The sequence below is a fragment of the Coffea eugenioides genome, chromosome 6, assembly GCF_003713205.1.
Source record: "Coffea eugenioides isolate CCC68of chromosome 6, Ceug_1.0, whole genome shotgun sequence".
NCBI classification, from domain to species: domain Eukaryota; kingdom Viridiplantae; phylum Streptophyta; class Magnoliopsida; order Gentianales; family Rubiaceae; genus Coffea; species Coffea eugenioides.
Window position 1 is genome coordinate 3008700 of NC_040040.1, and position 22706 is coordinate 3031405.

A 22706-nucleotide genomic window follows, 5' to 3' on the forward strand; every position below is an offset into this window, starting at 1 on the left:
CTCTGACATCTCATTTAATCATTTTTGACAAAAAAAAAAAAAAAAAAATGCGCTCTGACATCTCACTTTTCAGCCGCTTGTATTTGACCATGGGCGAAACTGTGTGTGAACAGGGATGAGAATAATAAATTATTAAATACACTCTCTGACATTTCACTTTTCAGCCGCTTGTATTTGACCATGTGCGAAACAGCGAACAGGGATGAGAATAATAAATTAATACAGCAGTGTAGTGATAATTAAAAAAAAAAAAAAAAAAAAGCCAATGACCCAAAGCGAAACAATTACACTTGCTGTCCCAAAAAACAGAAAAAAGAAAAACAATTACACTTCCGCCAAACTGATGTTCATGCACATTTTGCTTTGCTAATGTGGGGAACATGTGGTATTTTTTCTTTTTTTGGTGTAAAATGATAATGATGTCTTTTTTAATCTCTGAAATTGGTTGTAAGCTAGGTACCCTTATTCCCCTTTGTAAATGGAATTGACACACCCCTTTTTTAACATCAAAGTAATTTTTAATCTCCACTACAAATGCTAATCATCCACTCAAACAACCTGTAAAAAATTAACCACCAAAAGTTTGAACTGTTACCGTTCACAATCAAAATCAAATTTTATACATCAATAAATTACCACATCCACCAATGCAAGTTAATTTAGTTGGTAAGAAAATATTTTTCTCACAAAAAGTTGAAATATGTAACTGTCCGTATAAGAGATATTTTGGCAGGAGGTCCGTCATCCCTACAATTTGCGGAAACCATAATTATACGGAGAAAATGAGGAGCACATATATGTATGCCACATATATAGTTCTATATACAAGTTGTTTGTATGATTTAAACTAAAGAACAGGCAAAATAAACAACCATACCCTTACATACAAATTGATTAAATGTGTGACTCGAAGAATAGCTATACAGACAAAGAATGTTAACAGGCGATTGAAGATCATATACAATTATCAGGAGGAGCATTGCTGGTCCCCGCCCTTCAGAAGGGCCATCCTTTGAGACCTTGAAATGCTTTGCCTGTTATTCAGGACATCAATGTAACTTTGAAGCCTATAACGGTCTGAATCTGTCAGAGAAAACGGAGGATTCAAAATAAGGGAAGGTGCTTCCACTAGAAGAAATACTAACAAGCGCACAGCTTTAGAGTAAAACACCACAGCATCATCCGTGCGACCCATATATTCATCTACCTGCAAGGCATACGGGAGGGAGCATTATTTGACAAATAAAAGAAAAAAAAAAGAATAAACTGTTGAATGTTTCTGCAATTATCATATTTTAAACTGTAGGCAATTTTTCATCTTATTCTGTGACCAAAAATCCATCCTGCCATTTGGAGTAGATTTTACAGCTAAAGGATAGAATTCCAAATCCACTGTGTTTATACTTCATCTTATAAGACAATATAATGCTTTTGGTGTTGCCGTATATGATGTTCTTAATTTTAGAGCAGCATATTTACATATACATCTTTGCACTTGACGGCTTAATTTTATCTATATTTTGTGCTTTGCAAATATATTAGACAGACCATATTTCTCTGCACTACAGGATCAAAGAATAACAGAATTTGCTAAAAAGCCACGAAGTCTCGGGCATAGGAAAATCATACTACTTTAAGAACATTTGTGAGGGAAACACAATCAATCCAAGCTGCTACTTTTTGTTTTTATTGTCCAATTCATTCTTTTTATAATGGAGCCATTATACTTATGGCATTGTACACTCCAAAGTATGCAATGCATTAAGGCTAGTGTTTTCTTTGTATGTGTCTATATCTTTTGCGGATGTATATCCAGGAATGGTCCAAACAGGTGCCATGATGGGTGGTTGTTCTGGGTGGGAGGTGGATGAAACAGAGAATGACAAGAAAATCAACATAAGAACATCAAAGATCCAAGAAACATATTCAGACACTGGAGTTTTAAACAGGAAATTATGGGTTTCGCAGATGCAAGATCAACTTAAATTGGACTTAAAGACACCAGTTTTCAACTGGGCCCACATGAGAATGACTCAAAAACCTTAGATCATAAACTATTCAAAGGCTGAATTTAGCTATAGAGGGCTAGAATTATGCAAAGCCTATATGCAAGACCATCTGGATCTGCCATCTGATGCTGATATCTAGCTTAAAGGAGATGAAGTAAAGATTTACCATGCAGAAATTAGATTAGACAGTCATATACTAATCAATAAGTCCCCTAGACTTTGATATGGAAATAAAAAATAAAAATAAAAAGAGAGAGAGAGAGAGAGAGAAGAAATCACTTACAGCTCCGCGTCTGCCCAGAGCAAGGGCAGATTGGAATATTGTCTCCATTGCATCTGGCATCTCTGTATTTCCTGAAATCACAGAAAGCTGAATATAACTTCGGCATAGGCACATCAAAAGGATCTAGAAGTTCACCTAGATTAAAAGAAAAGCTCATTCCACTGAATCAGTTTCCCTGTCTAACTAATAGACATCAACATCTGTGAAAATTAGAGCTCCTTTTAGTGTTGTTACCAACAAGTTTATGTATCTCGTAACTAGAAGTAAATATTAAATATCACAAACTTATGAAAATAAACAATTGCCAACCAACTGGGGAGTTTGGCTTTCTACGGCATTGTTAAGGTCCATTATTGCTTAGATTCCTCTGATTTTAAAATAGGTTCAGACAACCAAAAAGAAGATAATTAAGGACTTCAGCTGATACAAAGAATGAGAGGAAATATACCATACATGTAACAACAATGGTTCAGGAGAAGAAACACCTTATAATCTTAATGAAAAATATTTAAAAGGAGAAAAACCTTGGTAACATGTAATACCAGGCTCTACAATTTTTGCAAGTTCCTCAGCATTCCCAACTTCAAGAAGAAACGCTCTCTCAATCTGAGAGCAAATATGCTGAGAACCCAGAGTGTCAGCTGCATCAAGATCTTCATGAATATCAAGGCCGTCTTGTTCCTTCGTCATTTCCCTCAATCTGGTAGAATCAGGTGTTGGACTTCCCTCCATAGCAGATGCAGCTCGTGTATGACAGATGTGTAATGCTTGCTTCCATATGGCAAGAATCACAAGCTGAACTGAGAATGCTTCCAGCTGCTTACCTGCCTCAAGCTTTTTAACCAGATGCAATCATTAGCATAGACAAGATGCAAATTCGGAGGATAGTAGTCGTGTAGCAGAGAATAAACCACCAATCCTAAAAGTGAGACTGGGTTTGACATCAAGGAAGATTACTGAGTCATATGACTGGTCAGAAACATTAATACAAGCATTCAGCATGTGCAATAGTTCACATATCACCATTACTACATAGTAGTTCAACAGTTGAGATCATTAGCATTATAGCCAGCAGCATTGGCATCAAAATTATAATTACTGTCACTTAACATGGAAAACTCCTACAATATTTGTCCTTCATTTTCTAAGAGGTATGGCAGTTGCGCCTCAAAATTTGAATGATCCGATGAAAATTAAAGTAAAACCTTTAGCTAGCAAGTACGGACAACGGCAAGAAGATGAGTACCCGAAGCAAAAACTTTACACTCAGCTTGTCAAAACTTAAACGGGCTAGTAAGACCGTTATGCTCAAGCTAGGCACAGATGAAGAAAATAAAATATGAACAGACCTCTTTCCAACTTCCTCAGATCATCTAATCTTCCACCTTGTAAGCTATGATGAATTGGGTACAAAACATTCCCAAATTAATCGAAAGTGAGAGGCAGGCATATGACAAGTTAATCAAGCACATGACAACCGCGGAAACAGTAAAACTAAAAACAACAAGAAGGTTTCTGATCAATTGTATAACTCTAACATGAGAGGCAGGAATCCTTGTGTAGTTTTCCACATTAATAAAAGATAACGGAAAATACCTTCTCATTTACTAGTTCTCTGATGGCAGATGCACAACACTTTAAGGATCTTACTCTTGTGATGCAGTCAGCTGATGGCTGCTCTAATGTGTCAGCTACATCCATAGATTCTTGTGAAGTCCCAGGAGCAGAGCCGTGACTTTCAAAGCTTTCAATATGACCCACCTTATTGGCTGCTGTACCAACAATTGGCATTGGGGCAGTTGAGATGAGGTTTATGTTTCCAGAAACTTGTGGTGGACTGCCAGGTTTGGAAGACACATTCTTGAGAGTAGAAATAACAGGTGAAGAAGACACATCCAATGGTGGACCAGGTACCAGGACATACTCCTGATCAATCAACTCCAATGAATCTGCCACTGTTACAACCCATGTGAATAAAATGATTTTTAGGTTTATATTCTCTCAAAACCTGAATATAGCTCCAGGAAATTTGACGCTTATCTATCTCTATCCCTATCTTTGTATGGAAATAGGAGTGTGTCTAGTGACAATTAGAAAGAAGCACCTTTTATGTGACTTTTTGCCGGTGCAGGATCCACGGATTTAAGAGACTCTTTCAGCTTTCCTTCTGAAAGTTTCAGACCACCAATATTAAACATAGTTGCTTCTGGTTTATGACTGACACTACCATAATTGGAAGCAAAATCCATCTTCTCTGCAGCTTTAGAAGCTTCCTTTCTGTCAGCTTTTGCATCAAGAGAAAATCCATATGTAGATTTAATTGGGGACACCCCAACAAAAGAGGGACTCCCATCAGGACCACTGGAATCATCATCTAAACTAAAAGGTAAATCTTCTTGAGCAATTTCTTCGGTTTTCCCCACAGGATTCAGTTCACAAAGAGGAAAACCATCTATACTTTTCTGTCGTCTCATATTCCTGCACAGAATAATTTTGAACTAATTAATAAAGTCGTGTACATCATTTTGACAAGTAAACCTTGTCAACCCAAATCACAACTACTTAAATTCATAATCATGATTACCACAACAATTCATCTGCTTGCCTTTGAGAAAGGAAGGGGTGGTTAAAGAATTCCTCAAATGTCAATCGCTCCACTGAAGGAAAATGATAGAATTAAAACTATTGATAGTGGTCAAATAAACTTGGTATTCCAGCAAAGAGTTTCAGCGTTTCATTGTGCATGAGCAACTCTGACCCAGAGTAATAGCTCTTGTGCATTTTGGGTTATTTAATTATGTCGTCAAAAGTCCTGGACGGTACCTGGATTACGACGAAGCAATTTCCGACACAAATCTATGCAATGAGGACTCAAATCCTTTATGTCTCGGGGAAACTGCAATTCAGTTGATCTCACGATGTTCTGGAACAACTGCAGAAATGTCAGAAGTAGGTTAGAAAATGGTATAATGCAATATATTAAATAAGATAATGAAAAGATAATAAAAATAAAAAGTAGAACTAGTTCAGAAGTAGAAAAAATTAGATAAGAAGTTGAACCTGTAGTTGGTTGTTTCCTGTATATGGGGTTTTTCCAGTCACCAGTTGAAATAGAATGGCGCCAACACTCCAAAGATCTGCCTGCATTTTCATGCCAAAGTCAATAGATTACATGAAGGTTGACATCTGGCATCTATATAAATCAGAATTCACCTTTGCATCGTACTTCTGGAGTTGCATTATTTCCGGAGCCATGTAAAGCGGTGAACCACATAAGGTTTCAGCAAGCCCTCTAGGTTGCAGGGACCTGACCAGAAAAACCAATATTTCTTATACTGCAAAATAAATATTTATTCCTAGCCTCTAAATCATGAACATTCAGTTACATTTTATACACCAAGAAAGACTATATGGTAGTTTCTGTTATTATGGAGACATTGTGCCAAGTATTCTACAACAAAGCCAAGGAAAATCAGATGTATCATGGTACAGCTGCTCCAAAGGAAGATCAAGATCACATGTTTGATAAACAGGAATAGCTTATCTGCACAAACAGATGAAATTCTCTGAACCTACATCTTCCCAAGCATTTAATCACGGGACCCTCATACAGCTGCACAAGAAACCTGTCTTAGCAGCTGTCCATGTAAAGGCAAAACCCAGAAATGCCTGTCTAACATCTCCTTAAGAATTGAGGATCTCCTGATCTGTGCATGAACCTGCAGAACTGTTTGGCATCTATTATGATAGGGCTAACTAATCCTTTTTATCAGGTGTCAGGAAATTCTCTCTTCATCTCGTCTCTCCAAGTTCTCAGAAAAAATCAAGAGCCACTGAGTTATTTCCAAAAGATTGCCAAAACTGCTGCAATTTGTGAACTGATCATAAGATCACCACTTAACTGGACTCTAGACCAAATTATCTGTCCAGTATAAAACCACTATACTTTTAATTTATAGGTTGCAAGGAAACCATAAAAATCCAACTATCAAGAGTCCCAGGATTGGGCACCCATAATCTCCTGTTCAATTTAACTCTGCCAAGTTCATTCAGTTTTCCATGGGAGAATAAGACAAAACCAATATAAAAAAGCTTATAAACTATACTGAACAGAACTCTTTTCAGAGTCATCTTCTACGCAGGACAGGGCATAAACATCATTTTTAAATGTTAATCCCACCATTCCTCATCCTGGGACAAAAATTTCTTCCCCAACCAGATAACTTAAGCCATGATTGAGGCAATTAGAAATCTAAATGGGCTAACGGCTGCAGGATAAAAAAAATAAATCTACAGTAGAATTTTAAAAAAAAATTGTAATCCAATCTGGCATCATTCTACGTCATCCCCAAACCTAATGTATCCTAAAAGTGGTACTCGACAATAGGATGTTATAAACATGAGAATAAATTCTCAACAGCCACATTGAGTTTATTGTCTCAGAATTACAACTACAGAAATAGGAAAAAGCAAACATACATTTAATCAAATACTATTACATTGCCATGATGATTATCCAGTAACAAAGCCAGCTGCTTCAACTAGACACAACAGGACCAACTCCCTCCTCCCCCTCACCTCCCCCCCCCCCAAAAAAAAAAAAGAAGAAAGATATTGTTAAGAGGACAAGAGAAATGGTATGTGCTTCATATAGGAATGAGGCATCAGTTTAGGTCAGTCACGCATTCAGAGTACTGATTAGTGCATGCATCAAGGTAATGGACAATAGACATGACATTTACATGTCTGAGAATTACTTTACCTTGCAAATCCAAAATCAGCAATCTTCAGGATGGATTTGTCATCATTTGTAGAAAGCAATAGATTCTGTTCCAGAAAATGTGCACAAATAAAAATAACTTGCATTAAACTTGAAATGCCCTTGCGCACTCATTCTAAGGACTAAGATAATCTCATCAGCATTCCTAGAAGAAAGTCAAGACAGTTCAACAAAAATCATGAACAGTTTCCTTACTTCAAAGTGAGTAATTTGAGTTACAAGTAACACACTGAAAAGCAAAATTTCATCGGGGAGCAAACCTGTGGCTTCAGGTCTCGGTGAATTAGGTTGTTCTCTCGAAGTACTTTAAGCCCAGAAGCTGCGGTATGTGAAAACACAAATCATCCTAACATTAAATTAAAAAAAAAAAAATACAAGAATAATAACATTCACAATAAAAATAAATGCTAGTAGATCAAAAAGCAAGAAAGAGAATGAGGAATACCCAGTTGCTGCATGAAGTGCTTAGCAGTTGCTTCTGGAATTCCTCCTTGACGTTTTTGGATGTAAACAGAAAGGTCACCCCCTCTGCAGTATTCTAGAATGATATATATCTTTCCAGAATCCTATATTCCATCCAGAAGAACTGATTTAGATAAGAATAAAGCAAAAGATATGGACCTCGTTCAATTTCTTGAGCTCAGTTCCAAAATATCTATCATGCATAATAATATTTAAAAAAAAAGAAAGAAAGAAATTGGCAATTAATGTGGTGTTTCCAACCCATGCTGTATAACATCTGTAAAGACATAGTAACAACCTAACACCATGCTACTTTGAAGGATACAAAGAAATGCAGATCCAACTCAACTGCTCAAGCAAAGAAAAGAAGATAGTATCGTTTCTGGATGCATCTGAGATACTGCCACTAGTCACGTGGCTACAAGTCAAGTTGGAGCTATCAGTAACAGAAGTTAATGCTTGAATCCTGTTAATGTGCATTGCAAGCGTCAGATCTAATCACGGAAAGGAAAGCCCAAAGTACAATTACGTTTCCATAATCTAGCTGGATTTTGATTCAGTTGAGTATTCAATACTCATTCTTTGCATTAGTTAACATCAAAAACGAGAATGGATCTCAAAGCAATGAAGAGATAACAGTTACATTTCATACTCTTTAACTTGCATCCCCAGCAGTGGATGCAGCACTCCACTCCACTCCAGTCCATTCTCTAAGTTTCATGATCTTGCAACATTTGCTAACAGAACACATAAACGACAAACTTCTAAGCAATGGACGCCTAATTAGACGTTATTTTAAATGGTTAACTCCTTTCTAAATTACTAACAGGCAATAGAATGTTTAAGTTTCTTTGGCACGAAAGATAAACCAAGAAGACAACAATTCAGATTATCTCAACCCTGGTAGTCCAATCTCAGTCTATTGACGGAAAAACAACAATATCCGTACTTCCGGATCAACTGATATCCTCCTTTGAAAATCTCCAGTGCAAATTCACATTTTCTACGTGTATCTCAAACCATAAGCTAGAGCTAATCAGAGCAAGTTCCTTCCTAAGAAATAGGATAAAACTGTGCGCAGTATTTATTAAAAGTTGTTGCATGTAAATTAGGGGCGATTTGTGTACGGACCTCAATCATGTCGTGCAAGCGGATGATGTTTGGGTGATTGATCTTCTTCAAAATAACAATCTCCGACTTCAAACTATCCCGGAGTTTGGTGTTCAATCGAGCCGTCACGATCTCTTTGATGGCAACTTCGGTGCCGTGGACCCGGTGCCGCCCGTGCCATACCGTCGAGAACGACCCCGCTCCTACTTGCTGCCCAACCACATATTCCCCCACCACGAACCTTCCTCCTCTGCTCATCGGTTGAGCCATCGATTTTACTAACTTACAATCAGAATACAACTCCAAAACCCTAAGCGGCAGCAATTGATTTCACTGACAGCAGCCCAGCACAACGGCGACGTATTGAGCTTCAATATTCACAGATTTTCCAGCTAGAACAAATAACCTACTAACGCTTCCTTTCTCAGCATTTTTTTTTTCTTTCCCAAGCTTACGGCTCTTAACCGTTGTGCTTCTGACTGTTGATGGTTGGCGAACTGTGATTTGTGGTCGGAGATGAGACTAATGGAGGTTTAAGTAGAGTCTAATCTTTGATGATGATGTTAATGCCGTGTCGTTCAATATAATAATTAAATTTTATGAAATAAATATTGGCTGCCGTTATTTTGTTTTATTTTAATTGTTGCTGTGGGATGTTTGCTTCAGGCGGGTGAATCGTGCGGGATGTGGGGGCCGGGGGGATATTGAGTTCGTTTTTGAGAGGGTAATTGATTGGTAATCCAGGAGGGTGATGATCCGTCTTGTAATGACTAATGACGCAACGTTGACATGAAGTTTTCAAATTTTCAAATTTTGTTCTCAGGAAGGAAACATGCTACCAGGAAATTACGAGGTGGCAGGCTTTTTTCTAGGCTTTTTCCTTTCTTGACAAATTATTATGGATCCATTAAGTTTTGATTGAAAAGTAATTTTTTACTAAAAACTTGCTAGAAAATGCAATCCAAATTCCAAACAGGGCGGTAAAATATCTTTTTAACGATAAGTAAAAGTAAACCTATGTGTACCTAATAAATAGTCACCAAAGGTCAAAACAATGCTTGCAATCAAAATCTTATTTTTTAAAGAAACCATTCCTTGAACTTGCACCTCTTAGTGACAATAGAAGTTCACATTTTAAAATCTAAAATTGATATAAAAAAAAAAACCTATACAATGTATAAGGGGATGGGAGGAAGATTTGGTGTAAATACTATCTGTCATTTTTTGAACTTTCAATTTTACCCTTATAAAACTAATTTTATTTTAGGGCAAATTATCTAATTGGCCCTTTAACTCTTTGTCCAGGTAAAATTAAGCTCCTCATCTATTTTTTGATGACTTTAAGCCCTTGAACCTGTAAAAGTGGGAAACCGTGGTCCATTTAGCCAGTTTCTCCGGTTTTGCAACCGGAGGCCCAATTCACACGAATGCAAGTGTGCTTCTTCAAAGGGCATTTTTGTCCGCATATTCTAAACAAAAATGGCACAACTCCTCCACATTCCCTCCATTTTTCTAACCCAACCCAACTGCTAGTCGAAACTTCACAGCAACAGCCTTACCCATTTTCATCTTCTCTTGAGGATCTTTGCGGAGGGAGAAGAGCAAGAGAGTTAATTCCTACTTGTCGGGTTTGGGTATCATCGACATTGAAGCAACAATGGAGGGGTGGCAAATCAGGCCGGAAAATGAATACTTTGATCCTGTCCTCGCTTATGGTATGTATATTCGTTCGAAAACCTTTAAATGTGAAATAGGTAGCATATTTAGTGGTCAGATGGGTGAAGAGAGTAAAATTTTGGTGGTGGGGGTTACTGAAAGTGACGTGCCAGTGGTCCTAGATGTGGGGGTATGGTGGTGGGCACCTAAGTTTGTTGTTTAGTTGTTCAAAAAGTGTAGGAATTTACGAATAATTAGCATTTCATTAAAAGTTGGAACTTTTTTATTGTTTAACTTCGATTTAAGCATTACATTAGGGTTACTTTTTTAAAAAGCATGTGAAAAAGAAATTGAAATTTTAATTAATTATATTTGAATTTGAATAGTATATTTATCTGCATTTGTTGTAGCCCAACTTGTATTGAAACAATATATTCATATTGATATGCAGATCCAGAATGTGAAATATTTAGCATAAGATTACACCATGGGGGAAGAATAAATTGGGAAAATTATGTCAGTTATGAGAATGGAGAAGTGGCCTACATAGATATGTGTGATGCTGAACGTATGTCAATCCATGAGTTGAATAAAATGGTTGGAAAAGTTGGTCATCGTAATGCAACCATTTTATACTATTACCTTGAACCAGTTGCAGACATGAGGACTGGTTTGAGAGAATTGTCTACTGATACCCATGTTAGGACATTCTGTGACTGGGCATATAAATTCAAGGTGATGGAAGTGTATTGCCATCATCTGACAGACCCAGAAATTGAAGAACTGAAAAATCCTGTAATAATAGAGTCACCAGACAAGGGGAAAAAGAAAACTGGAGTTGTCATAGAGGAAGTAGATGAGGAAGAATGCATAACTAGATATGTAGGTACTGAGAAGAGTAGTAGAAGGGATTGTATGGTTGGGAATGTATGGGGTGAAAAAAGAGCAAAAAACAGTCAAAGGGATAGTAATGTTAGGGCAGTAGAAGGTGTAGATACGGTTGAAAAAGTAGGGGGTGAAAAAACAGCAAAAAGCACTCATGCAGCTAGTAATGTTGGGACAGAAGAGGGTGAACATGAAGCTGACTATGGTGGTGGTGAACACGAAGGTGAACATGAAGCAGAGGGTGAACATGAAGCTGACTATGGTGGTGAACAGCAAGGTGAACATGAAGCAGAGGGTGAAAACATAGATGATGAATCTGAATCCCAAGTAGAGGAAGAAAATGATAGATTTAGTGGTGCCAATGACTATGGTGGTGAAGAGATTATGCTGCACATTTTGAATTCGAATGCTGATGGCTGTGGTGAAACTTCACAGCAACAGCAGAGAGATGAAACAACTGACCAGACGCAATGTTCAGAACAGGAGAATGTTTGTGGAAGGCAAACAGAAACTGACCTGGAAAAACAACAGCAAGGTGCGAGAATGAAACAAGTTAGGAGAAAGAGAACCAGATCAGCAGAACAAACTAGCCAGGGACCAGAGGATATAGATTCACTCCAACAAGATTACATCCCTGATCACCTGAGCAGTGACAATGACTCATCAGATGATGAATTCAAAGGGAGATACAAAGACTTTGTCCTAGAGAAATTCCTCAGGGATCCCAAATTCGAGATTGGGATGAAGTTTGAGTCAAGAGCACAATTCAAATCTGCTGTGACTGAGTATGGAATTAGGATGGGTAAACCTGTTTGGACCAGTAAAAATGAGCCCACCAGGGTGAGGGCCAAGTGTAGGGAACCATGTAAATGGTTTGTATTTGCTTCAATAGAAAAGGCTCTGGGCACAAAGGACTTGGTAGTAAAGACTCTGCATGATGTCCATGAAACATGCAGCCATGCATGGAAAAATAAGAATATTACAGCCAAGTGGCTGTCTGACAGGTATGTAGAGAGGATAAGATCAAATAACAATCTGCCAACAAGAGAGTTAAGGCAAACAGTCCATGAAGACTACCAGGCAGAAGTATCTAAGCATGTTGCAGCTAAGGCCAAGATACTAGCTATAGAGAAGATCAAGGGGTCAGTTGAGTCACAATACAAGAAAATATGGCAATATTGTGAAGAAATTAAAAGGACTCATCCTGGCAGTACAATGGAGGTTATGTTCACTCCATTTAGAGAACCTGGATGTAATCCAAGGTTCATGAGGATGTACTGCTGCCTTGGCCCACTGAAGAAAGGCTTTAAAGATGGGTGCAGACCTATTTTGTGTTTGGATGGATGTCATATTAAAGGTAGATACCCAGGCCAGCTGTTGACAGCTATTGCAGTGGATCCCAACAATGGCTTTTGGCCAGTTGCATGGGCAGCTGTTGAAAAGGAGGCCACGGAGCAATGGAGATCGTTCCTAACCCTCTTGAGTGGCGACCTGAAAATACAGAACCAGGGACATTATACTTTCATGTCTGACCAGCAGAAGGTAAAAGCTTAATGAGAGCTCTAAAACTTTTAATCTATGGTAAAAATAAGCCCCTTAATTTTGTATAGCAGAATTTAAGCCCCTTAACTTTTAGTGTAGGTAAAAACAAGCCCCTGAACTTTTAATATAGCATACTTGTTGCCCTCAAACTCACCACTTGGCTTGGATATCTAACTTATACCTGTTGTGATATTTTTTGTAGGGACTGGACAGAGCACTCGCAGAGGTTCTACCAAATTCTGAACACAGATACTGTGTTCAACACATGTATAGGAATTTCAAGAAAAAATATCCAGGATTAGGTTTAAAGGATCGATTGTGGCATATAGCAAGCACCACAACAGTTGAACATTTCAACCAAGCCTTGGATGACCTTGAAGCCTATGACAAAGAAGCACATGCATGGGTGAAGAAGGGACCACACCCTCGACATTGGTGTAAGGCCTTTATTTCCAAACATACACAGTGTGATATGTTGGTTAATAACCTGTGTGAATCATTTAATGCCCATATTTTAGAGGCTAGGGACCAGCCTATTATTTCTATGATGGAGGCTATTAGGGAATACCTGATGGAAAGGATCCAAAAGAGAAGGGCAGCAATGGAAAAATACAAGTTAGATGGTGGACCACTCATTAGAGAAATTGTGGAAGAAAGGGTCAAACGTGCAGCACAATGGGAAATAACATGGAATTCTGGCTCAGGTTATCAAGCAAAAGGGCCACGGGGAGCCCAATTTGCTGTTGACCTTGACAAAAATGAGTGCACCTGCAATTTGTGGGCCTTGAGTGGCATTCCATGTTCCCATGCAATTGCTGCTCTACATAGAGCTAAAAAGGATCCCTACAAAATGTTGGCTAAATGCTATCATAGGGAGGTATTTTTTACCATCTATGATAATGTGTTGCAGCCTATTAATGGAGATATTCAGTGGCCACAGTCAAACATGCTGGAGTTGGACCCACCAGCAAGTGTCACTCAACCTGGTAAGCTAAAGAAAGCTAGAAAGAGAGATGTTACAGAAGGAAAAGATCATGGCAAAAGGTTGCGAAAGAGGGTTGTAATCCACTGTAGAAAGTGTGGAGGGATTGGACATAATGCTAAAACTTGCAAGAATCCTCCTAAGTCATCTACTGAACAGCAACCTTCTCAACAACCACCACCTACTGGACAACCATGTAATCAGCAGCAGCACGAAGCACCAACAAAAAGACAACGTGTGCGTTTGCACTTCATTATAACTTTCAGCCTGTTTGTGACCTTTTTTTGTGATCTGAAATGCTTTCTTTAATATGTAGGTAAGCAAGAATCAGGGACAAAGAAATCAGCAAAAAACTCAGCAGCAGCCAACACATCAACCTCAGTCCCAGCCTTCTCAGCAGCCACCAACACATCAACCTCAGTCCCAGCAATCCACCTCAAGACCACCAGTTCATAGGCACAAGAGAAGTACATCAAAAAGGCCACTGACAGAAGCAGACAAAGGTTTTATTAATCTCAACTATGCTTATTTGGGTAAAGATCCACCTTTCAATGTTGGAAATTGGCAGGGAAGAGGTGGAGGAAGAGGAAGAGGCAGGGGAAGGGGAAGAGGAAAGGGTCCATCTGGAACAAGTGCTTGAAGTATTGCTGGACCTGCAAATATTTTTGTGTGATTTTGTTGACTGTAAATGAATGTAACTAGAATGTTGAAACTATAAATGATATTTTTTTGAATAGGCTTTTGTGGGGAATCAAAGCATGTGCATGTGCTTGGTATCTAGCAGTATGGACACATGTCACTGCTTTTTGTGTATTTGTTTGTTTCCTATGAAAGTGATTGTTGACTGTATTTACAAGCAAACATCATTGTAATTTCCTTTTGCTAATTATATTCTAATGTTATGCAGTTGCTATCTTATATTTGTATGGTTTGGTATAGCAGTTTTTGTTGACTAGATAAATCAAATACATCTAACAAAGCCCATGACATGCGAATTGGGATAAATAATTCTCATCACATTACTTGCCGAAAATTACAGTTAGCATTGATTGGGTTCAACCACGCTTTTACACTAATCTGTGGGTACAACAAAGACTTGTTTAAGCTAAACAATACAATATACTTCTCCCTAACCATCTGCATCATACACCATAGATCCATTTGCTCCATCCATGGTCCTCAAAACTGGCAGTACCGATGGCAATATGTTACACTTACACACTGCCCTTCATGTATCATCTTCAATTTGCATAATCCCATTACATTTATTCCCAATTTGGAGCATCCCAAGAGAGACTCCACCTGCAATTTTTTTCTCTGTAAGCACCATTATTACAGCAACCAACCAACTTACCACAAAAACCCTTACAAGGAACTTATTCAACCATTTTTGCCACCGCAGCTGCTTCTCTGTTTCTCTCAATTTTGCCTTCAACTTGGCAGCTTTTGCCTCGGATCTCGCGGCTGCAGTTTCAAATTCGTCTTTTTGCTTTTCTGTTGCATTGATCCTCCTTAGAAGGCCTGGTATCAGCTCAATAGAACGACGGCACATCTCGTCGTCAATCCAATTCCAATACCCGCAGCCACCAACTTCTTCTGAGCAAACGGCGTACCTTTTTCCTGGATTTCTATCAGTCCAAGAAGTAATCATCTTCGTGACTTTACCACAACGACAAGTACGAAGCAGAGGACCGCGATATTTGCGCATTTTTTCCTTCCCTTCACAAAGCTTTTACCTTCTCCCCCCTTTTTTTTTCCTTTCAGACTTCTCTCTTGCTTCAATGTCGATGATTTTCCGGCCTGATTTGCCACTCCTTGTTGCTTCAATCTCGATGATACCCAAACCTGACAGTGCTGATTCTCTCTTGCTCTTCTCCCTCCGCAAAGATCCTTAAGGGAAGATGAAAATGGGTAAGGAAAATGTAGGAAAGATTTTCTCTTGCCACTCCATTGTTGCTGTGAAGTTTCGACTAGCAGTTGGGTTGGGTTGGGTTCGGAAAATGGAAAGGAGGGAGGAGTTGTGCCCTTTTTGTTTAGAATATGCGGACAAAAATGCCCTTTGAAGAAGCACACTTGCATTCGTGTGAATTGGTCCTCCGGTTGCAAAACCGGAGAAACTGGCTAAAAGGGCCACGGTTTCCCACTTTTACAGGTTCAAGGGCTTAAAGTCATCAAAAAATAGATGAGGGGCTTAATTTTACCTGGACAAAGAGTTAAAGGGCCAATTAGATAATTTGCCCTTTATTTTAACTACCAAAACTTTATAGTTAGAGGTGTCTTGAAAACATGCTTTACTTTAACTATTTACTTTCAACATAACTAACATTAAATATTATAACGATTGTTATGTGAAAGAAGTTTGAGAGATTAAATTTGCTTTGGTAATAAAAAATTCATTTATCATAAATATTATACATCTCTTTGTTACACATACATGAGTGTGCAAAAAGCAGTAATATTTATAATGCAATCAAAATAAAAGGATTGGGTTGCAAACAATAGTCTATCCAAATATGCCCATAATTATATGTTAAGGAATGGAATAAGTGAATTTTGGAAATGGATTTGTTGCCCCTCTTGTAGATTCGAACAAAAAGAAGTTCTCTTCAGTGCACTTGACATTGTTTTTTTTCCAGTGCATTTGACTTCCCAAATATTAAAGCAACAATTTGCATCTGTCTACTAAATCAAGATGCAAATAGAACGAGTTATTTTTGACAAGCGCAAAAGGGTCTTGTGTTAAAATTTGGTGTGATCTTCTAGTTTTTTAACTCTCATAAAAGTAACGATTTATTAAAGGTAATTGCATAAATTTACTAACTTATAATGGCTTCTAATTGTTCTGTTTAATCATCTTTTTGCCAAAAAACCTTCTAATAACTTTCATGGATTTTTGGATTACAATTTAATTTTTTTTTAATAAAAAATATACCGTAACGATTTAAATATTTCCGATCAAGAATTTGCACCCTCAAGCTTTTCTAAGTCCTGTGGTGTGGAGTGTGACTGCAAATGCCGTGAAAACGTTCTCGCTTCTCATGTTTGGGTGCTGTAGTTGGTCATCACACTAGTCTCACGGAATATAGGCCCCCGGCTCGAACCCGGGCTCAGACATTTTCTAGTTTTTGCCATTGTTTTGACGGCTGACGGCTCCTTTGCCATCCTCCGCCTTAAAACGACCTTTTTTCCTCCACAAAGAAAACCCAAAAACGAAGAGAGGGGAAAAAAAGGACAAGTTCACAGATTCGTCTCCTTTCTTTCAAAGAAGCATCCTTGTTTATTCCAAACCCACAGTTACGAAATCTCCCAAGACAAACTGTTTGTTGTTCCTAGGCCCGAGTTAGATACATATATTCTGTAGTTCTAGGGTTTCGAGCAAACAGTTTTCGATTGAATCATCATCACGTCTTCGATCAAAGCCAAATGGACTGGGGAAACGTAACCGCAGAGGATCTGATCGAAGCTCTGCGTGAGGTCGATTGGTCATCTCCGCCGCGGCCGCCCTCAGAATTCTTCTCTAGGTTTACTGTCCCCCGATCGTACTCCAAATGGAACAGTCGCCTCAAGTGCAATCTCTACTAGTATGGTTCTTTTCTCGAGTCATAACAGGATATTAATCGTGACGTATTAGGCCATAAAACTAATTCGGATAAATCATTTCGCCATTTGAGTTGTTAATTTGAATGAATTTGGTGATTAATTGCAAAATTTTTGTCTTATCCTCAGCTGAATCTCGTTGCAACATGTCCTGCATACGATCTTCTGAATTATTTATTTGAAGCAGAAATAATCCTAATTAATTAAAACTCAGAGAATTATCGAACTATTGAGTGCCAGTGAGCTAGATTCTACGGAGAGAAGAAAAAATTTGAGTATTAATTGGCTGTTGTATTATGACTGAATTAGATAAAGAACATGTACAGGTGCTTGTTCGATGCTGGCCTTGTTTGATTTGAAGAGACATTCTGCTCATTTACTTTTTTGGTTTTTGCCTTGTTTTGCAGCTATAGGACGAATTACTTTATAATGATCACTGTCATTCTTGGTAAGAGATGGAAACTATCGCTATTTTTTCCTTCTGAGTGGGGCTATAGTTAAAACCACTTAGTGGCTTGCTAATTCTACTTCTGTGCGTGTGTTTCTATAGGTGGCTTGCTAATTCTACTTCTGTGCGTGTGTTTCCATGGGTACTCACTACAATATGTATGTGCATTTGCAGGTTTGGGATTTCTTAGGAGGCCACTTGCTATTGTTGCTGCATTGTTGACTGCTCTAAGCATCGCTTTTCTGAATGACAGGTATGTTTTTACATTGTATGTATGTAGAGGATTCTTTACCTTTGCTCATTTTCGAGATTATCAGTAGCCTTTCCAAGGGGAAAAGAAGGTTGAATAGTGAATAATAAGGTTAACAAAAAAGTTTGGAAAACAAGAAACTGCCTAAATCTATTTTTCTTAGATATGTATATAGTTTGAGCTTGAAAGGGGATATTAAATCCAGAGGGTTGAAATATTGAGCAGCGCATGCGTAAAATAACTGTTTTTTAGTTATCATTTCGTATTTCTCTCTTTGCGAGCCTGTTGACAAACATTTTGGCATCATTGACTTTTTATGTTTTTTGGGATTGTTGTACAGCTTTGCAGGTACTTTTAGTGAAAAGATTACAAGAACTGTGAGACAGTTTTCTCCTCATTTAGCTGCAAAAATGAGGCCTCCCCTGACGTAAGTATGTTGCCTGTATTTGTGCATGAATCTATATGTGCAACCTGTGCATGTGTCCTCCTATAACTGTAACCACTCTGTACTTTGTTTAAATTATCTGTAATCTCCAGGCCTGTTATCAGAGGACGCCCATCAGCGAAGAGAACAATTCATATATGTGGGCGGCCACGCTGGGTGTTTGTATTGGTGTTTTCAACTGGTATGAGAAAGCTCATGGGCAACCCCTCCTCTTCTGTATCTGTCTCCCATCTTTGCGGGTTTGCCTTTGAGTGATTGACATTCTAATAATTCGGATTTGCCCTTGTGCAGTGAGTTTCATCCTTTGGTTTGTTTCTTGTGGCCTCTTAACTCTGTTATGGGCTTTTGCTATTGGCCTTCTTGGTAAAATCGTAAAATTCTATTTCCTTTTTCCTTTCATTTTTTAACTTACTGTGGCCATTGTACTGATTTTCCTGTTGTTGCTACTATCATTTGTCAGCCACTGTCCTTCATGCAAGCTTTAGGACACCCAATTTGAAAGCTCGTCTAAACACATTCCGAGAGGAATTTCGTGCGGTTTGGCGGAATTACAGTGAGCTGTAGCTTTTTGAAATTTACTGGACGGTAATAACATTACCTTGTCCCCTGAGAATTATTCCTTATAGTCATTGCAGTTGTATATCAGTTTTCAGTGTTAATTTGATTTTTCTGATTACAGAGTGACACAGATTGATGTTTTGATGCCTTTTACTATTTTTATCTGGTAAATTGATTTTACATTTCCTGTGAATGTTGCATAAGCTTGGGTAACCTAACATGGATCTATTGGATATTCCAAAGTCAGCTGAATGTATTGTTGCTGTATATGGATTTATGGCCATAATGTTCTCATTTAGCATGGTTTTTTACTCGTCAAGGTTTACTCTTCGATTGTGAAAAGTATTGAACGAATTCCACAAACAATATGGAACTGAAACAAAGTTATCTATATTAATTTGCATTTATGGGAGAAGTCAATTTGCTCATCCTTCAAATGTATGATTAGGGAAAGTTAATCTAATTGGGTAAGAATTATTCTTTGCCTTGTGACACACGGTACCAAAGCTTTGAACAGAATAGAAGTATTCTTTCTTGCATCTGTAAGCTTTTGGCTGTGTTTAATGGCCTAATAGTGGCTCTGCAAATCTGACAAGTGATGATTATGGTTGGGTTTTGAATTGTATGCTATTCTGATTCTTATGTGCCTAGTTTTCATGTCTTCTGTATAGTTTGAGGATCGTTCTCCTTAGTATTTTGTTCTTTTCTACTCTGTGATATATGTCTATGTTTTCTGTTTAGGGGCTTTATGTCATTGGTGAAGATAAAGCTTCCTTGTTCCTACTTGTGGGGTTGGTTGCTATTCTTGGTGCTACGTCTGATCGTTTTCTGCAACATGGCAGCTGGATTCTGATGTAACTCTTTTGCAGATGTTGCAAGTTGTATATCTTTCCATAAATCATCTAGCTGAAGAGGCTGCTTAATCGATGATAGGATATTAAGAAATCTTTGGCGATCTATGTGCAAAATTTACTGCAGAATCCTTGGAATGCTTTGGTGAAATCTATTCTAGATTTTCTAGGGTGCTCTTTTTCCAATCATCCAGTTAGTAGGAATCTGTTAGAAACATAACGGTTTACGTCAATGCTGTGCACATGTAATGCCTTGTTGCTCTGTAATCTGCCGGACTGCCAGTACTTCGTATTGGTAAAATTGTCGAGCACACTTAGTTTTGTTCAGTAATTCTGGTATTATGGATAATTACTTCGTTTTGTTCAGTAATTCTGGTATTACGGATAATTTAATTGATTGTTGCAGTGATGAGAGATTACTTGCCTTAGAAAGGGGGCATGAATATTTGGACTTTAATGAACATATAACTGCATTCAATCGTCTGTGATCTCCCAGATCTTGTGACTGCTGTGGTCGGTTCTGGATGAAAAGCCTATTTCAACTTTGTTACATAGTTCTGGTGCTTTGGAATCCATGCCACCATGTCTGCTGGCCTCCATGAGGACGTCTACTCTTTAGTTCCATATTCTCTCTCAAGTCGGCGGTTGGCTGGACTAACCCCAATTCCAAAACGACGTAGCAAAGCCGAGCGTAGTAAATCTGCCTAGAAAAGCACCCCTTTAAGCTAGAATGCTGGACACAATGAGCATCCGTTGTATGCCAGCCTGTCAAGTTTAGCTTCGCTGCAATAAGGTAACCTTTTGATTTGTTGAGTTAATAAATACAATACTTGTCACTCCTTTTTGAGTTTTTTTTCCTTCGACTTTTTTAACTTATCATTCTTTTCTACACCCATTCCAGCTCCAACTATCAAATTCAGGACTCAAATTTTTAATTTGATAGTGGAGAAAATTTTAAGAGATTTTTCTAATATTTGGCCGATTTTAATATTTTTTTTTTTAATTTGAAAGTGGAGGGAATTCTATGTAACGCTGGGCCAACTTTAATAGTTTCATTGTTGAGCTCCATAAACATCTTAACGCAATTGAAATAAGGGCAGATTCTTGGGACCTTAGCTGGCGTGCCAACGGCCATTGGCGTGGCCGTGGGAAAAGGAAATCCAGGGATGGTTTTCGCTTGCATGTTTCACTTTCAGCTTGTAAAAACCAACTGAAAGTAACAGTACACGTCACTCTATTTGGATTTCATCTTTACCGTGGGACACATTTTCTGGTCCCTAGCCTTCGTCCAACGATACATCATGTCTTAGGATTCATGTAACCTCAAATCAAGGTGCATGTATGGTTTACGAATAAACCATGATCAGATCTGCCGAATTTCTTTTTAGCGAGGAATCCGCTACAACAGTAAAGTTCGCTTTTTCGATGTGTCCAAGTTATAATGATGATAAAAGGAAGTAGAAAAGCTGGGCACGTAGTGTTCTCAAGCTTGATAACGAAAAAGCACGAATCCAGAAAAGTAGAAATTCTATATGATTTTCAGGTGCTTGGATTTCCATTACCGCAGCTGCTAAATTTCACAGTCTGGCCCATGTTTCATCGACTTCTTTCTAGCTAAGCTCACGTGCCCCACAGTTTATCCCCAAATGATTTCGATCCCGTGTTGCCTGCAATGCCTTGCTATAAATGACACCACTGGATGCTTTCCCTCTCCAAGTCCCCTTGTATCGTTTTGTTGATACAAATATTTATCACCATCCACAGTCTGGAGTAGGATGCCTTTGATATACTAGAATATATATATATATACATATGTGTGTGTGTGTGTGGGCGGCATGGATTCGGAGCAACCACCCAACGATTGTGGCAATTGATTGTATAAGATGATGATAAGAAAAGTGGAGGAGGAAGAAGGTACGTTTGGCAGAATCCTGCACTAAGAGAGAGATGGGATACTGCTTGAGTTGGGCATGGATACAAGCATTAGCCTCAGCGTCGGGATTCATGCTATTGGTGGGACTCGTGTGCTGTTGTCTTAACACCAAACCTAGGCCACCGGGAGACACAGCTAGCGGCTGCTTCGACTGCGACGGTGGCTCTAGTTGCGACGGTGGCTATGGTGGTGTTTGAATTTTTGAAATCAGAAATAGTTACTATTCTTTTTAAAGTACACTTTGATGGGTTCTTCTTTTTGTGATTTCCTATCTAAGAAAGGTTTAATTGCCAACTAATAAGTTGTGTGAAGGTATATGTTTTGATGTTGAAACGAAATGGATTTGGTAAATGCCAATGAGATGAGGCGCGTCTATTCGATGTGGCTCCTGGCACCCTAGTGATCGTGTCGTGTCACTCGTGTGTATGCTAAATCTGCAGCTTGTTCTTCCATCATTCTTCCGTCATTAATTACGTGAAAGTTTTGGGCACAATTGTTCAACAACAGCAAATTAGGAGAAAGCTAATCACCGGGGTTAGTCCACTTATTAGGAGAAAGCTCTAATCACCGTTGTCTTGTCAGGTTTAGAATTTTCGAATCCATAGTGTGTGACAATTAATTGAGAATAGGATAGGTGAGAAGAAGGGTGGAAGGGTAAAAAAAATAAAAAGAGGATTAGTGGATGCTGCAGCTAATGTGGTACAGTTAATTAAAATTATTATTTGAAAACCAAACAATAATATTTCAAAATAATCGAAACCAACCATTTTTTGTTAGCTAGAAAGTCAACAAAAAATCAACAAATAATATTTTGAATAATACTCGAAATTACAAATACAAACACGCTCATCTTGAATTAAAACTCCGGACTGTTGCTTAAATCTCATTGGATTAGGAATTAAAAACCAGAAGAAG

The 22706-nt window shown here is 38.3% G+C and overlaps 2 protein-coding genes across 5 annotated transcripts; one reads left to right on the plus strand and one right to left on the minus strand.

The window, feature by feature from the left end:
* Positions 1–783: 783 nt before the first annotated feature.
* On the minus strand, positions 784–9161 carry LOC113774530 (serine/threonine-protein kinase ATG1c-like). 4 transcript variants are annotated; one of them, XM_027319069.1, is made up of 14 exons: positions 8666–8739; positions 7884–8000; positions 7518–7638; positions 7333–7391; positions 7055–7119; positions 5506–5599; positions 5353–5433; positions 5116–5224; positions 4877–4949; positions 4397–4770; positions 3889–4247; positions 2817–3126; positions 2293–2363; positions 784–1207 (listed from the first exon to the last, which is right to left on the minus strand). In XM_027319069.1, the coding sequence occupies exons 3-14, from the start codon at positions 7528–7530 to the stop codon at positions 968–970; spliced, it is 1848 nt and encodes a 615-aa protein (XP_027174870.1). In that variant the 5' UTR covers positions 7531–7638; positions 7884–8000; positions 8666–8739; the 3' UTR covers positions 784–967. The 4 variants fall into 4 exon arrangements, with proteins under 4 accessions (XP_027174870.1, XP_027174869.1, XP_027174868.1 ...); XM_027319068.1 differs by lacking the exon at positions 7884–8000 and having other exon boundaries at positions 4898–4949; positions 8666–9161; XM_027319067.1 differs by lacking the exon at positions 7884–8000 and having other exon boundaries at positions 2835–3126; positions 8666–9161.
* A 7663-nt stretch (positions 9162–16824) lies between these two features.
* LOC113774534 (PRA1 family protein A1-like) lies at positions 16825–20228 on the plus strand. The gene is made up of 8 exons (XM_027319072.1): positions 16825–17290; positions 17714–17754; positions 17929–18007; positions 18345–18431; positions 18542–18630; positions 18741–18812; positions 18910–19034; positions 19749–20228. The coding sequence occupies exons 1-7, from the start codon at positions 17133–17135 to the stop codon at positions 19011–19013; spliced, it is 630 nt and encodes a 209-aa protein (XP_027174873.1). The 5' UTR covers positions 16825–17132; the 3' UTR covers positions 19014–19034; positions 19749–20228.
* Positions 20229–22706: the final 2478 nt, after the last annotated feature.